The sequence below is a fragment of the Rhinoraja longicauda genome, chromosome 1, assembly GCF_053455715.1.
Source record: "Rhinoraja longicauda isolate Sanriku21f chromosome 1, sRhiLon1.1, whole genome shotgun sequence".
Lineage (NCBI taxonomy): Eukaryota > Metazoa > Chordata > Chondrichthyes > Rajiformes > Arhynchobatidae > Rhinoraja > Rhinoraja longicauda.
In genome coordinates this window covers 140,026,916-140,043,768 of record NC_135953.1, presented here as the reverse complement: position 1 = coordinate 140,043,768, position 16,853 = coordinate 140,026,916, and the positions used below count along the sequence as shown (strand labels likewise).

General features: G+C 47.2%; 1 protein-coding gene across 2 annotated transcripts in view; it reads left to right on the top strand.

The window, feature by feature from the left end:
• mnd1 (meiotic nuclear divisions 1 homolog (S. cerevisiae)) overlaps positions 1-16,853 on the top strand; it is a 45,105-nt gene that overhangs the window by 1,574 nt on the left and 26,678 nt on the right. Inside the window, exons 1-2 of one of the 2 annotated variants that reach the window (XM_078412876.1) lie at positions 2,955-3,005; positions 13,849-13,914. In XM_078412876.1, coding sequence (XP_078269002.1) covers positions 3,003-3,005; positions 13,849-13,914 — 69 coding nt within the window. In that variant the 5' untranslated portion in view covers positions 2,955-3,002. Of the gene's footprint in view, positions 1-2,954; positions 3,006-13,848; positions 13,915-16,853 lie in introns of those variants that run through there. The other variant, XM_078412885.1, reaches the window with a different exon arrangement.

The following is a 16,853-nucleotide window of genomic DNA, read 5'->3' as shown; positions in this document are numbered from 1 at the left end:
TCTGCCTCTCGCAGTGTGATCAGTGTTGTGGGGGAACAGTGTGTGTGATGATACCATTAACATGCAGTATATATCTCATCTATCAACTCACAGATTTTTGTATATTTTTCTTTTAAAATGTTTACCCCCTGCTTAATTTCTCTGATTTTATTATTTCTTATTTCCCTCCCATCCTTCCTCCCCAGCCCCCTCTTTTGTGCAGTTTCCGTTGTATTACTCCAACACGCACTCTGCACAAATTTAACTTATATATATATATAAAATAAGTTAAATTTGTGCAGAGTGTGTGTTTGAGCAGTACAAGGGAATCTGCACAAAAGAGGGGGCTGGGGAGGGAGGATGGGCAGAATGAATGAATGAATGAATAAGTTTATTGGCCAAGTATATGCATATACAAGGAATGTGCCTTGGTGTGTCGTGGTTACCGGTGTTCGAAATGAAGCAGATGACACGGAGAATTCTTCAAGAAGTTAAAAGCCTTTATTTGCAAACAACGGCTGGAACAATCAGGATGTCAACCATCTGACTGCCCACTTAGCAGCCTATTTTTATAGGATTATTCTAAACCTTATCTCCTTTGCTTTACCTCATACCCACACTCCTTTCTTCAGTCCTTCATTTCTTTGTAGTACCTGTTTGTCCCGCCACCATTAAATCCCATTTAGTAATATATCCTTATCTCAATGCTCACATCCCTTCATATTTCGCCTCCCTTATTTCCTGCTAGTCCATCCCTCACATCCATCCATCACCCCAAGGCCTATGTTTTTCCTTATGTCTTCTCTTGCCATTAAATCCTACTCATTGATGAATGTCCGCATCCCTTCGGATTCTGCTACCCTTATCATCAAGGCTAAAGCAAGGGTACAAGCTAAAGCAAAGGAGTGTTATGTTACAGAGACGTGTCAAGGGTAAGGAATGTCTAGAGCGCCTTAATTAGTCACAGAGAGGGCGCCTAATGCCTAAGTAGTTACAAACCTTAAACAACAATGTATAAAATAATACCGTAACAATGTCTAATGTATAAAATAATATCAAATAATATCATGCATAAAATAATATCGTATTATCTCCCATAGGTGCTCCACTCACAAATGACAACACAAACATACAGTTAACAATTAAGAATAATGCATTGTTAACTGTATGTTTGTGTTGTCAAACAGTAAGAAATAATAAAGTCAGAGAAATTAAGCAAGTGGAAAACATTTAAAAATAAAAATAACGACAAAAATCTGTGAGTTGGTAGATGAGATATATTCTGCATGTTAATGGTATCATCACACATACTGTTCCCCCACAACACTGATTACACTGCAAGAGGCAGAGAGGACGGCGGGGTTTTGCTTACTAAAATGGCGGCCGTTGCGGACTACACGGTCGGCGATTTCAACGGAGTGGACCATCTTGCTCCTCTAGTATCTTTGAGCATCACTCCCCTCTCCGTGAGGCCGGCGCCGGGCGACAGCAGCGGCTCCTCTCTCTCTCTCTCTCTCTCTCTCCCTCCCGCCCCGCCCCCCTCAGAGCAAAGATACTAGAGGAGCAAGATAGACCACTCGACCCTTAAAAAACGTAGCGCGTCACGGCGCCATTTTAGTAGGCAGAAACTGGCAGAAACATTGAAAAATAAAAATAACAACAGAAATCTGTGAGTTAATAGACGAGATATATTCTACATGTTAATGGTATCATCACACACATACTGTTCCTCCACAACACTGATTACACTGCGAGAGGCGGGGAGACCGGCGGGGTTTTGTTTTGCTTACTAAAATGGCGGCCGTTGCGGACTGCACTTCTTCAGTGTCGGCGATTTGGACGGAGTGGACCATCCTGCTCCTCTAGTATCTCTGGGCCAGAGTAACGCGGGCAGATCCCCTCCTCTCCCCTCCTCTCCTCTCCCCCCAGGGACCAGGGTAACGCGGGCAGCCCCTCTCACTCACTCTCTTTCACTCTCTTTCACTCTCTTTCACTCTCTTTCACTCTCTTTCACTCTCTTTCACTCTCTTTCACTCTCTCACTCTCTCTCACTCTCTCTCTTGTTCACTCACTCTCACTTTCTCTCTCGTCTCACTATCTCTCTTTCTCTTGCTCTCTCTCTCTCTCACTCTTTCTCTCACACTCTCTCTTGTTCACTCACTCTCACTCTTGCACTTTCACTCACTCTCTAACTCTCACTCTAACTCACTCTCTCTCACTCACTCACTCTCTCTCTCACTCACACTCACTTGTTCACTCACTCTCCCACTCTCTCTTACTCCCTCTCACTCACTCACTCTCTCACACTCTCTCTCACACTCTCTCTCACCCTCACTCTCACTCTCTCTCACCCTCACTCTCACTCTCTCTCACCCTCACTCTCTCTCACCCTCACTCTCACTCTCTCTCACCCTCACTCTCTCTCACCCTCACTCTCACTCTCTCTCACCCTCACTCACACTCTCTCTCACTCTCTCTCACCCTCTCTCACCCTCACTCTCACTCTCTCTCACCCTCACTCTCACTCTCTCTCACCCTCACTCACACTCTCTCTCTCACTCTCTCTCACCCTCACTCACACTCTCTCTCACTCTCTCTCACACTCTCTCTCACTCACTCTCACACTCTCACACTCTCTCTCACCCTCACTCACACTCTCTCTCACACTCTCTCACACTCTCTCACCCTCACTCTCACTCTCTCTCACCCTCACTCACACTCTCTCTCACCCTCACTCACACTCTCTCTCACACTCTCTTTCTCTCACTCTCTCTCACTCACTCACTTTCTCTCTCCCCCGGGCCCCACCACTCTCCCCCAGGCCGCGGCCCCTAGTCTCGTCTCCCCGGCGCCCACAGCAGCGGGGCGGGGCGGGGCGGGGCGGGGCGGGGCGGGGCGGGGCGGGGCGGGGCGGGGCGGGGCGGGGCGGGGCGGGGCGGGGCGGGGCGGGGCGGGACGTGCGGCCGACGGGCAGCAGGACAGGAGGCGCCAAACCCTCGCCTCGGGCCGGAGAGCACGCCGCCATGGTGAGAGAGGGGCCGGGGTACTCTCTGCTTTACACACCCCATTCTCCATGTGTCTCCCTCTCCCCTGACTCCCAGCCTGAAGGAAGAGTCTCCCTCTCCCCTGACTCCCAGCCTAAAGGAAGAGTCTCTCTCTCCCCTGACTCCCAGCCTGAAGGAAGAGTCTCCCTCTCCCCTGACTACCAGCCTGAATTGAAGGAAGGGTCTCGACCCGAAATGCCACCCATTCCTTCTCTCCAGAGATGCTGCCTGTCCCTCAGAGTTACTCCAGCATGCTGTGTCTATCCACGGTGTAAACCAGCATCTGCAGTTCCTTCCAACACATTGTGGTGAGAGGGGTCGACACAAGAAGCTGGAGTAACTCAGTGGGACAGGCATACAAAGAAGATAGACACAAAAATCTGGAGTAACTCAGTGGGACAGGCAGGAATGGGTGACGTTTTGGGTCGAGACCCTTCTAAACACTTTCACCACCTCCAACGGGATCCCACTACTGGTCACATCTTCCCATCTCCATCTCTTTCTGCTTTCTGCAGAGATCGTTCCCTCCATAACTCCCTGGTCAACTCGTCCCTTCCCACCCAAACCACCCCCTCCCCAGGTCCTCCCTGCAACGTCACCCATTCCTTCTCGCCAGAGATGCTGTCTGTCCCGCTGAGTTTCTCCAGCATTTTGTGCCTATCTTCGATCTGCAGTTCTTTCTTACACCCTATATTTCCCACTCATTATCTAAGTGTACCAATAAAATATATAAGTGAAAGGACACAAAATTTGTAGGAAGGAACTGCAGATGCTGGTTTACACCGAAGATAGACACAAAATGCTGGAGTAACTCAACGGGACAGGCAGCATCTCTGGAGAGAAGGAATAGGTGATGTTTTGGGTCAAGACCCTTCTTCAGACTGGTATTTAATTCACGCCTCTTAATGTAATTTTTCGCTTTCGGCCTTCCAGTGAACAACGGGGATACACAGTTAACCATAATATTCTGGCTATCTTGTCATTTCTTTACTAGTTAATCATTTTGTGAAAGATGTCGATGTTCGCTGCACCTCTTGTCCATTTGCTGCCTGATTCTCCTCTCTTCATATATCCTGTCCGATTAGACAATTTTATTAGTGACCCGCAAGGTCACCCATTCCTTCTCTCCAGAGATGCTGCCTGTTCTGCTGAGTTACTCCAGCATTTTGTGTCTTTGCCTTGTCTATCCCCTCCTTGTTGTTAATACTCTCCAATCTAGGCAATATTCTACTCAACCTCGTCTGCACCCTTTCCAAAGTCCCCATATCCTTCCTGTAAGATGGCATACAGAACTGCAATACTCTTATTGTGACCTAACCATAGCTACACCATGATATCAAATTAAACTAATTGTTTCATATGCAACCAGGGTTGCCAACTAGGGTATTAGCCAGGACATCCTGTATATTGGGCTAAATTGGTTTGTCCCGTACGGGACCGCCCTTGTCCTGTATTAGGCCCGAGGGACGCTGTAGGCCTGGACAGTGTAGGCCCGGGGGCCGCTGTAGGCCCGGACAGTGTAGGCCCGGGCGCCGCTGTAGGCCCGGGCAGTGTAGGCCCGGAGGCCCAGGCGCCGCCTAACGGAGGTTGCATAGCAACCTGCCTCCTGGCCTGGGTGGCCGCCTTTGGTGGGAGCGGGAGCACGTGGCCGCTGGCTGGGTGAGGTCACATGGGGCATGGGGCAGTGACGTCACCTTTTGTCCCTTATTTGGCAGGGAGAAAGTTGGCAACCCTAGATGCAACACACCAATCATGAATGCAGAATGCCAGCTGCAACCTGAGAGGTTTATAGAATAATGAGAGGCATAGATAACAGTCATTTTTCCAGGATAGCTTTAAAGTGAGAGGGGGAAAGTTTAAAGGAAAGGTTTGACAATGGGTGCAGGAGTAGGCCATTCGGATACTATTGCTCCTATACTCAACTCCTCTTGTTATGAAGGCCAACATTCCATTGGTTTTCTTCACTGCCTGCTGTACCTGCATGCTTCCTTTCAGTGACTGATGCACTAGGACACCCAGATCTCGTTGTACGTCCCCTTTTCCTAACTTGACACCATTCAGATAATACTCTGCCTTCCTATTCTTACCACCAAAGTGGATAACCTCGCCCTTATCCACATTAAACCGCATCTTCCATGCATCCGCCCACTCACACAACCCGTCCAAGTCACCCTGCAACCTCATAGCATCTTCCTCACAGTTCACACTGCCACCCAGCTTTGTATCATCTGCAAATTTGCTAATGGTACTTTTAATCCCTTCATCCAAGCCATTAATGTATATTGTAAATGTATATTGTAAATAGCTGCGGTCCCAGCACCGAGCCTTGTGGTACCCCACTAGTTACTGCCTGCCATGGGGAAAGTTTATTATATGGAGTAGTGGGTGCCTGGAAAACATTGCCAGGGAGTGTGGTGGAAGCAGATATAAGAGTGGTACTTGAAAGGCATTAAGCCAGGCACAGGAATAAGCAGGGAATGGAAGAGTATAGATCATGTGCGGGCAGATGGAATTAGTTTGATTTGATATGGTCAGTCGCCAGGCACTATCACTGGCAATAATATGTTCCTCTTCAACAAGATCAATGCATTCCGTGCTCGCTTTGAACAGAAGATCAGTGGAATGAAATCATGCACTCTGTCCATATGTCGTGAGTTCACCGGTACATATGGTCACCTTCACACATGTCGGATCAGCCTTCCTGAGAGTGGAGTTGTGGAAAGCAATTGGCCCAGATGGTATCCCCGCATATCCCTTCAGGACCTGTGCAGACAAGCTGCCATGAGTGTTCACAGACAAACTTTAACCTCCCTTTTGAGGTTCCCACTTGCATTATGCCTATTACACAATTTGTATAGAAACATAGAAAGTAGGTGCAGGAGTAGGCCATTCGGCCCTTCGAGCCTGCACCGCCATTCAATATGATCATGGCTGATCATCCAACTCAGTATCCCGTACCTGCCTTCTCTCCATACCCCCTGATCCCTTTAGCCACAAGGGCCACATCCAACTCCCTCTTAAATATAGCCAATGAACTGGCCTCAACTACCTTCAATATACCTCAATATACATTGGGTATGCAAGCAAAGAATTTCACTGTGCCTCGTCACATGTGACAATAAAGTATTCCTATTCCTGTCATCTCAACAGTAAGGAAAAGCAAGGTAGTGTGCCTTAATGACTCCAGTGGCTCTGATGTCCACCATCAAGAAGTGCTTTGAGATGCTGATCATTTGCAGTAGATTAGTTTCATTTAGAGAAACAGGATGGAAACAGGTCCTTTGGCCCACCGGGTCCGTGCAGACTATCGATCTCCTGTAAATTATTTCTGCCCTACACACCAGGGACAATTTACAGAAGAACATTAACCTACAAACCCGCACATCTTAAAAATGTGGGAGGAAACCGGAGCATGCAGAGATAACCCACGTGGCCACAGGGAGAATGTACAAACTCTGTACAAATAGTACCCCTAGTCAGGATGGGTCTCTGGCACTGTAAGGCAGCAACACTACCGCTGTGCCACCCTTAACGTTAATAGACAATAGGTGCAGGAGGAGGCCATTCGGCCCTTCTAGCCAGCACCGTCATTCAATTTGATCATGGCTGATCATTCTCAATCAGTACCCTGTTCCTGCCTTCTCCCCATACCCCCTGACTCCACTATCCTTAAGAGCTCTATCTAGCTCTCTCTTGAATGCATTCAGAGAATTGGCCTCCACTGCCTTCTGAGACAGAGAATTCCACAGATTCACAACTCTCTGACTGAAAAAGTTTTTCCTTATCTCAGTTCTAAATGGCCTACCCCTTATTCTTAAACTGTGGCCCCTGGTTCTGGACTCCCCCAACATTGGAAACATGTTTCCTGCCTCTAACGTATCCAACCCCTCAATAATCTTATACGTTTCGATAAGATCCCCTCTCATCCTTCTAAATTCCAGTGTATACAAGCCTAGTCGCTCCAGTCTTTCAACATATGACAGTCCCGCCATTCCGGGAATTAACCTAGTAAACCTACGCTGCTCGCGTAATGTTAACTCTAGCCTCCCAGGCAGCCTTGATCCACTGCAATTTGCCAAACAATGCATCAGGCCCACATCAGATGCCATTTCCATGGCATTAATATAACCAACAACTTGTTCTGGTCCAACCCCATTGAAACTACAGGCAAGAGAGCACACCGACGCCCTTACTTCCTCAAATTCCTTCCTCAGAATGCGGCACTGTGGCGCTGCTGCCTCGGCGCCAGAGACCTGGGGTAAGATCCTGACCTCGGGTGCAATCTGGAGCTTACACGTTCCATCTGTAAACGTGGGTTTCTTCAGGTGTTCCGGTTTCCTCCCACATCCCAACGATGTGTGGATTTGTAGGTTAATTGGCCTTCATAAACTGCTCCTAGTGTGTAGGACAGAAATAATGTTAATTGGCCTTCATAAATTGCTCGTAGTGTGTAGGGAGATGCGAAAGTGGGATAACATAGAACTAGTGTGAATGGGCGATCAGTGGTTGGCCTGTATTCAGTGGGCTGAAGGGCCATGTTTCCATGCTACATCGCAAAACTAAACTACATTAAACTAACATCTCCAATGACACTTGCCACCTTCTGCATATACACTAGAAAATATCAGAACGCCAGAATGTATCATAGTGTGGTTTGGCAACAGCTCTATTCATGACCATAAGAAATTGCAGAGAGGTGTGAATGCTGCCCAGACCATCAGACAGACTAGACTCCCCACCATCAACACCATCTACATTTCCTGCTGCCATGGGTAAGAGGCCAAGGTCATCATCTACCTTTTTCTCCCTGGCCTTTCCTTCATCTCCACTCTCCCATCAGACAGAAGATACAAAGACTTGACAGCAGGTGCATTGGCTCTCGGCTTTTCCTTCCTTCCTTTAAGAGACATTTGGACAGATAAATGGATAGGACAGGTTTAGAGGGTTATGGGCCAAGTGCAGGCAGGTGGGACTAATGTACATGGGGCATGTTGGACAGTGTGGGCAAGTTGAGCTGAAGGGTCTACGCTCTATATCTGCTGTAAACATTTCCCCTCTCACCGTAAAGTTGTTCCCTCTAGTATTCGACATTTCCACTCACAGAAAAAGACAATGACATTATGCTTCTCATAATTTTATATACTTCGGTTACGTTATCCCTTGACCTCCAACACTCCAGAAAAAACAATCCAAGTTTGTCCAATCTCTCTTTATAGCTAATAGTCTCTAATCTAGGGCAACGTCTTGGGTCTCAGTTATATTGCTGAGAATCATAATTGTGACAACTTTATTCTTCACTCAGCATCTTCCCCTTTGCTGTACCTACTGTACTAGAGATAGACACAAAAAGCTTGAGTAACTCAGCGGGTCAGACATCAACTCTGGAGAAAAGGAATAGGTCACATTTTGGGTCGAGACCCTTCAGACTGTAGTTGTACTTTGATTTGATTGTATTAATGTATAATAGCTGATTTGATTAGATAGCATGCGAGCAAAGCTTTTCAATTGTTCATTAGTACACATGACATGAATAAACCTAAACCTATTCTACCATACTTTGCCATTTTTCCCAGTTGAATTAGGTCCTGCTGTAACCTTAGACAACCATGTATCTACACCGATCAGCCAAAACATTATGACCACCTGCCTAATATGCTGTTGGTCGTCCGTGTGCAGCCCCATACGCAGCAGGGTGCGATGCACTGTGTATTGTGACACCATTAACATTAACATTAGGAGCAGTTTATGACTCCCGTGACCACCATTAACATTTTCTGCGACTTGTGCCACAGTAGACCTGTCGGTTCGGACCAGACGGGATAGCCTTCGTTGCCCTCGCGCATCGATGAGCCTTGGGCGCTCAACACCCTGTCTGTCGCCGGTTTGTGGTATGTCCCTCTTCGGACCACTGTCGGTCGGTACTCACCACTGCTGACCGGGAGCACCCCACAAGCCTTGCCGTTTCACAGATGCTCTGACCCAGTCGTCTGGCCATAACAATTTGGCCCTTGTCAAAGTCGCTCAGGTCTTTACTCCTGCCCATTTCTCCTGCATCCAACACATCAACTTCAAGAACCGACTGTTCACTTGCTGCCTAATATATCCCACCAGGTGCCATTGTAACAAGATAATCAATGTTACTCACTTCGCCTGCCAGTGGTCATAATGTTTTGGCTGATCGGTGTATATAGAGTACCTGTGTGCTATCCGGACAAATCATACCAGACATGAGTGCACTCAAGACATACACAAGTGCAACAGGTAGTGCAAAGAGAAAAAGAACCAGGGTGCAGAATATATGGTGTTTCAACTACAGAGAAAGTGCAGATAAAAAAGTGCCAGTGCCGCAATGAGGTAGATTTGGAAATTAGAACTATACCCTTCGTTTACAAGAGGTCCATTCAATAATTGGATAACACAGGGAAGCTGCTCATGAATCTGTCGGAACATGCTCTCATGCTTTTGCATTTTCTGCCTGATGGGGGAGGGGAGAAGAGAGAATGATCGGGGTGTGAACGGTCTTTGATTATGTTGGCTGCTTTCCCACAGCAGCATGAAGTGTAGATGGAGTAGCTGGTGGTGGGCCGGGGAAGGCTGGATTATGTGACGGACTGGGCTGCATCCACAGCTCTATTGAGGGCGTGCAGCGTAGGTTCACTAGGTTAATTCCCGGAATGGCGGGACTGTCATATGTTGAAAGACTGGAGCGACTAGGCTTGTATACACTGGAATTTAGAAGGATGAGAGGGGATCTTATCGAAATGTATAAGATTATTAAGGGGTTGGACACGTTGGAGGCAGGAAACATGTTCCCAATGTTGGGGGAGTCCAGAACAAGGGGCCACAGTTTAAGAATAAGGGGTAGGCCATTTAAAACGGAGATGAGGAAAAACTTTTTCAGTCAGAGAGTTGTAAATCTGTGGAACTCTTTGCCTCAGAAGGCAGTGGAGGCCAATTCTCTGAATGCATTCAAGAGAGAGCTAGATAGAGCTCTTAAGGATAGCGGAGTCAGGGGGTATGGGGAGAAGGCAGGAACGGGGTACTGATTGAGAATGATCACGTTGAATGGCGGTGCTGGCTCGAAGGGCCGAATGGCCTACTCCTGCACCTATTGTCTATTGTCTCTCTTCCGTTTCTTGCAGTCTGGGTCAGGGCCGTTATAAATCCAAGTTCTGATGCATCCCGATAGGGTGCGCTCTGTGGTGCATCTACCGAAATGTAAAAACTGGTTGGTGCGGACTCGGTGGGCCGAAGGGCCTGTTTCCACGCTGTACGTCTAAACTAAACTTAGTTGGTTTACTCCCAGAAAGCCCTGCTGCTGCACTGTCATTCCTGCTTGTGTCACTTTCCCCATCAGCTTTAGCCAACTCATGCCTCTGTACTCAACAGTAATACCGATACATCCACTTGCAGCGTCTCCCTCTCAAACTGCAGGCTGAATTCTATCATATTATGAACACTGCGTCCTCGGAGTTACCTCACCTTAAACTCCCTCGTCAAATCCGGCTCATCGCACAACGCTAAATCCAGAATTGCCTTTTCCCTCGGGGGCTCAACCACGAGCGACTCTAAAAAGCCATCTACTAGTCATTCTACAATTTCCTTCTCTTGGGATCCAGTGCCAACGTGATTTTCCCAGTCAACCTGCATATTGAAATTTCCCATGTCCACTGTGACATTGTGCCTTTCCTGCAAACCTTTTCCATTGACGATAGGCACAAAATGCTGGAATAACTGTACAAAATGCTGGAGTAACTGTACCGAGTGGCACGGTGGCGCAGCGGTAGAATTGCTGCCTTACAGCGGATGCAGCGCCGGAGACCCGGGTTCCATCCCGACTACGGGTGCTGTCTGTATGGAGTTTGTACGTTCTCCCCGTGACCTGCGAGGGTTTTTTCCGAGATCTTCGGTTTCCTCCCACACGCCAAAGACGTACAGGTTTGTAGGTTAATTGGCTTGGTAAATGTAAAAATTGTCCCCAGTGGCTGTAGGATAGTGTGAATGTGTGGGGATCGCTGGTCAGCGAGGACCCGGTGGGCCGAAAGGGCATCTTTCCGCGCTGTATCTCTAAACTAAAACTCCGAAGGACAGGCAGCACCTTTGGAGAGAAGGAATGGGTGACGTTTTGGGTCGAGACCCTTTTTCCTGGTGTAATTTGTACCTTATATCCTGGCTGCTTTTCGGAGGCCTGTGTATGACTCCCATCTGGATCTTTTTACTTTTGCAGTTTCTTAACTCTTCCCAAGGGGATTCTGCATCTTTTTGTCAGGTCCCTCGACCCAGCAGGGTTGACATGCAGTTTATCTCATCGCAACAGTCCCTGCCTTCCCCAATACTGATGCCAATGTCTGCCAAATTCAAACCCACTTCTCCCACACCAATCTCTGAGCCACATGTTTAACTCTCTAATCTTCTCAACCTTCAATATCTTCAAATTAGGGCGGTCATGGTGGCGCAGCGGTAGAGTTGCTGCCTTACAGCGAATGCAGTGCCGGAGACCCGGGTTCGATCCTGACTACGGGTGCTGTCTGTACGGAGTTTGTACATTCTCCCCGTGACCTACGTGGGTTTTCTCCGAGATCTTCGTTTCCCTCCCACACTCCAAAGACGTAAAGGTTTGTGGGTTAATTGGCTTGGTAAATGTAAAAATTGTCCCTAGTGGGTGTAGGATGGTGTTAATGTGCGGGGATCGCTGGTCGGCGCGGACCCGTTAGGCGAAAGGGCCTGTTTCCGCGCTGTATCTCTAAACTAAACTAAATCATGCCAGTTTGCTCGTGGCTCAGGTAGCAATCCAAAGATTAATACCCTTTTGGTTCTGCATTTTAATTTGTTCCCCTGCTGCTTAAATTCCCAGCAGAACCTCTTTCCTTGTTTTACCTATGTCGTTTGTACCCACAATGGACCAAAACATCTTGATCTTTCCCCACCCACTCCAAATTCCTGTAGGTCAGATGAGATATCCTGAACCCGGGCACCAGGCAGTCAACATAGCCTTTGGGAATCTCGATCCCCGCGTCAGAGCATTGTATAGTCTATTCCCCTGACTATACTATCCCCGTTTATTTTAGAGATACAGCGCGGCAACAGGCCGCTCGGCCCACCGAGTCCGCACCGACCAGCGATCCCCGCACACTAACACTATACTACACAAACTAGGGACAATTTTACATTCATACCAAGCCAATTAACCTACAAACCTGTACGTCTTTGGAGTGTGGGAATTGAGCCGAAGATCTCGGAGAAATCCCACGCAGAGGTCACGGGGAGAACGTACAATCTCCGTACAGACGGGTACCCGTAGTGAGGATCGAACCCGGGTTTTTTTCGCTGTAAGGCAGCAGCTCTACCGCTATGCCACCGTGCCACTCTTCCTGAGCCAAGTATATAGACAATAGACAATAGGTGCAGGAGGAGGCCATTCGGCCCTTCGAGCCAGCACTGCCATTCAATGTGATCATGGCTGATCATTCTCAATCAGTGCCCCGTTCCTGCCTTCTCCCCATACCCCCTGACTCCGCTATCCTTAAGAGCTCTATCTAGCTCTCTCTTGAATGCATTCAAGAGAATTGGCCTCCACTGCCTTCTGAGGCAGAGAATTCCACAGATTCACAATTCTCTGACTGAAAACGTTTTTCCTCATCTCCGATATAAATGGCCTACACCTTATTCTTAAACTGTGGCCCCTTGTTCTGGACTCCCCCAACATTGGGAACATGTTTCCTGCCTCTAACGTGTCCAACCCCTTAATAATCTTATACGTTTCGATAAGATCCCCTCTCATCCTTCTAAATTCCAGTGTATACAAGCCTAGTCGCTCCAGTCTTTCAACATACGACAGTCCCGCCATTCCGGGAATTAACCTAGTAAACCTACGCTGCACGCCCTCAATAGCAAGAATATCCTTCCTCAAATTTGGAGAACAAAACTGCACACAGTACTCCAGGTCATATAATTCCCGTCAACAGGAATTCTCTGCCCGGATTGGTGGACGAAAGTTAAATTAAATTCCAACTACATGCCTCTTCGCTCCCCCATCTTGAATGGCTCCTGGCCCACAGTGCCATGGGTTAGGTTGCTCATCTTTCCTGTGGCCCTCACCTGTCTGCAAAGGGAGCAAGAGTCTAAGACCTGTTAGACAAGCTCAGGGGCTGAGGCTGCTCCAACACTTGAATCAATGCAAGATACACTTCAACCCCCCAACTAATTCACAACACCCCATACTCGTCCAAAAAGTTACCAACTTGATACATTGGTATATTTTTTGTGAGAAATAGTTTTTCTTTACGTGTATTCTGGATCTTGAAATAACATGTGTGGGAAGGAACTGCAGATGCTAATTTGAACCGAAGACAAACACAAAATGCTGGAGTAACTCAGCGGGACAGGCAGCATCTCTGGAGAGAAGGAATGGGTGACGTTTCGGAACGAGACCCTTCTTCTGACAGTCTGAAGAAGGGCCTCGACACGAAACGTCACCCATTCCTTCTCTCTTGCAAGAAAATGTCAAGCTAGATCTAAGGAAGGATAAAAGCGTATTATGATTTTTAGATCTTTGTTATTCTCCTGCCTTGTAGGTCCCCGATGCGCACACGATTACTGAAGGCATTTGTGATGTTCATTTTTGCTGGGGAACTAATACTTCTCAGCTTCCACCCATCATTTTTTATTATCTGCACTCATGCTGCTGTGTAAAATGATCTTAATAGAGTTCAGAATTGACTTTAACTGAGCAAAATTGAAGGGTGTGCAACATTTCTTTAAGCCATGTACCCACAAACCTGTTGTAATGTTTTCTTTTTGTCTTCATCGATCCTCCAATTTTAAGTCAAAAAAGAAGGGATTGTCTTTTGAAGAGAAGCGAAATCGTATGATGGAAATATTTTTTGAAACCGTGAGTACAAATTTTTTTCTGCTGCAAACTCCATTAGTGCTGTGGCACATCTTCTGTTGTGCCAAAATTATTCTGTTGTGCTGTGTGGGCCATATTCTTTGTTCCAACATGGCCCTGGCTCTCAGCCCTTTCAGTTCAGCTTAGTTTAGTTTCGTTTTTTAGTTTAGTTTAAAGATACAGCCCTGCACAGACCTATTTACACTTTATACTGTTTTAACTGTTTCTAATTTTGTTTCTCTGGGTTGTCTAAATTTCTGTTGATTAGCTAATTAATTTATTGCATCGAATGGGAGGCGCATTCCCAATCTCGTTGTACCCCTGTACAATGACAATAAAGATAGATTGTATTGTATTGAAATAGGCCCTTCGGCCCACTGGGTCCGCGCCGACCGGCGATCTCCGCTTATTAACACGATCCTACGCCCACCAGGGACATTTTTACATTTACCAAGCTAATTAACCTACAAACCTGTACGTCTTTGGAGTGTGGGAGGAAACCGGAGCACCCAGAGAAAACCCACGCAGGTCACAGGGAGAACATGCAAACTCTGTGCAGACAGCACCCGTAGTCGGGATGGAACCCGGGTCTCCGGCGTTGCATTCGCTGTAAGGCGGCAACTCTACCGCCGCGCTACCGTGACCGCCCAATTAGCATTGAGGCCGTATAAGTGAAGATAGACATTCTACCGGGACAGGCTGCATCTCTGGAGAGAAGACATGGGTAACGTTTCGGGTCAAGACTCTTCTGCAGACTGAGAGTGAGGGGAGAGATAGACTACAGATATGGAAGGGCAAGGTGTGAAAACGACAGATCAAAGGGAATGTAGAATGGTCCCTTGTTAGCTGAGGGAAAGGTAACAACAAGTCATACAAAAAGTAACATTAATCAGAAGGTCCAGATGCTGCCTGTCCCGCTGAGTTACTCCAGCATTTTGTATCTTTCGGTGTAAACCAGTACCTGCAGTTCCTCCCTGGAAACTGTACCCTTTAACGACTAACCAGCTATCAAAGCAGTCATTGAAATAGTTGCCATTAATACTGGGAACCATTTTTCACAAACAAAACCATCATTAAAATGAAAAATTCTCCAATGCTTAACACAATATTCATTTGCACTGTATAAAATAATATTTTAATAAGTTAAAACTGCACTTGCCTTTCACCTTTCAGCTGAAAATGTCCCATGTTTCAATGGAACTGCTGTGCATTCACTTTGTTTAATCTGCAAAAGATGAACAGGCAGAGTTCCTGTCCCGAGACGTTAGGCCAACACTAGTGATAGAAACCTGAAGAAAATGTCATTTTATCTATGTATTGTTTAGGGTGGCGCAGCGGTAGAGTTGCTGCCTTACAGCGCTAGCAAAGTCGGAGACCCGGGTTCCATCCCGACTACGGGCGCTGTCTGTACGGAGTTTGTACGTTCTCCCCGTGACCTGCGTGGGATTTCTCCAAGATCTTCGGTTTCCTCCCACACTCCAAAGACATGTATGTTTGTAGGTTGACAGAAAATGCTGGAGTAACTCAGCGGGACAGACTGAAGAAGGGGCTCGACCCAAAACGCCACCCATTCCTTCTTTCTTTCTAGAGATGCTGCCTGTCCCGCTGAGTTACTCCAGCATTTTGTGTCTACCTTCAATTTAAACCAGCATCTGCAGAACTTTCCTACACATGGGTTTGTAGGTTAATTGGCTTGGTGTAAATGTAAAATTGTCCCTAATGTGTGTAAGACAAGTGTTAAAGTGTGGGGATCGCTGGTCGGCGAGGACTCGGTGAGCCGAAGGGCCTGTTTCTGTGCTGTATCACAAAACTACTTGCACCGCACTTGCCAGAAGAATAGTAAACTGTTTATAGTAATCCACGATTAGCACTTTTAATTCTTTTACAGGTTGTACAGTGATTTTCTGGCACCCTCGGTTCCAGAGCCTTTCTGGACTATCCGTTTTTCCAAGCCAACAGAGGTCACGTGATAATGAAACGACAGTCGTCGTCCCCCCGGGCCCGCTAATGACTCCCCCTCCCCTGTCTCTAAAGCACCACAGAGTGCCAGACACTTAAATAAAACAAATATAAAATGTAAACTGAATGTGAATGGAATGATCTACTGACCCATCCCCTGCTCCCACCGTCTCCACGGCCTGTTTAGAGCCCCAGGTTCACACCCCACTCTCGACTCGCAAGGTGCAACAGTGAGCCTCCCTCACCTGCTGCTGTCTGCGGTAGCTTCATCCACTCCCCACTCGCCCACCGCTGCCTCCTTCTCCCATGCCTCTATCCAGTCGGCCCCTTTCCCTGCTCCCCCCCCCCCCCCCCAAACCCTTTTCATCATGGTTCATTTACAGTAAACCCTCATAACGAACCATAGAAAAATAGAAAATAAGGTTCAGGAGTAGGCCATTCGGCCCTTCGAGCCAGCACCGCCATTCAATACGATCATGGCTGATCATCCACAATCAATACCCCGTTCCTGTTTTTCCCCATATCCCTTGGTCCCGTTAACCCCAAGAGCTAAATCTAACTCTCTCTTGAATACATCCAGTGAATTGGCCTCCACTGCCTTCTTTGGCAAAGAATTCCACAGATTCACAACTCTTTGGCTGAAATAGTTTTTCCTCATCTCAGTCCTAAATGCCCTACCCCTTTTTCTTAAACTGCGACCCCTGTTTTTTGACTCCCCAAAATCGGGAACATTTTTCCTGCATCTAACCTGTCCAATCCCTTAAGAATATTATATGTATCTAGATTCAAGATTCAAGATTCAAGATAGCCACAGTCCAACAATAAAACATTAAATTAGGCAGATTACACAATAAAGCATTAAAATAGGCAAGTTACACAACCCCAAAAACACACAACAAAAAAAAAACATCCATCACAGTGAGTCTCCTCCAGTCCTCTCCTCACTGTGATGGAAGGCCAGAATGTCTTTTCCCTTCCCCTGC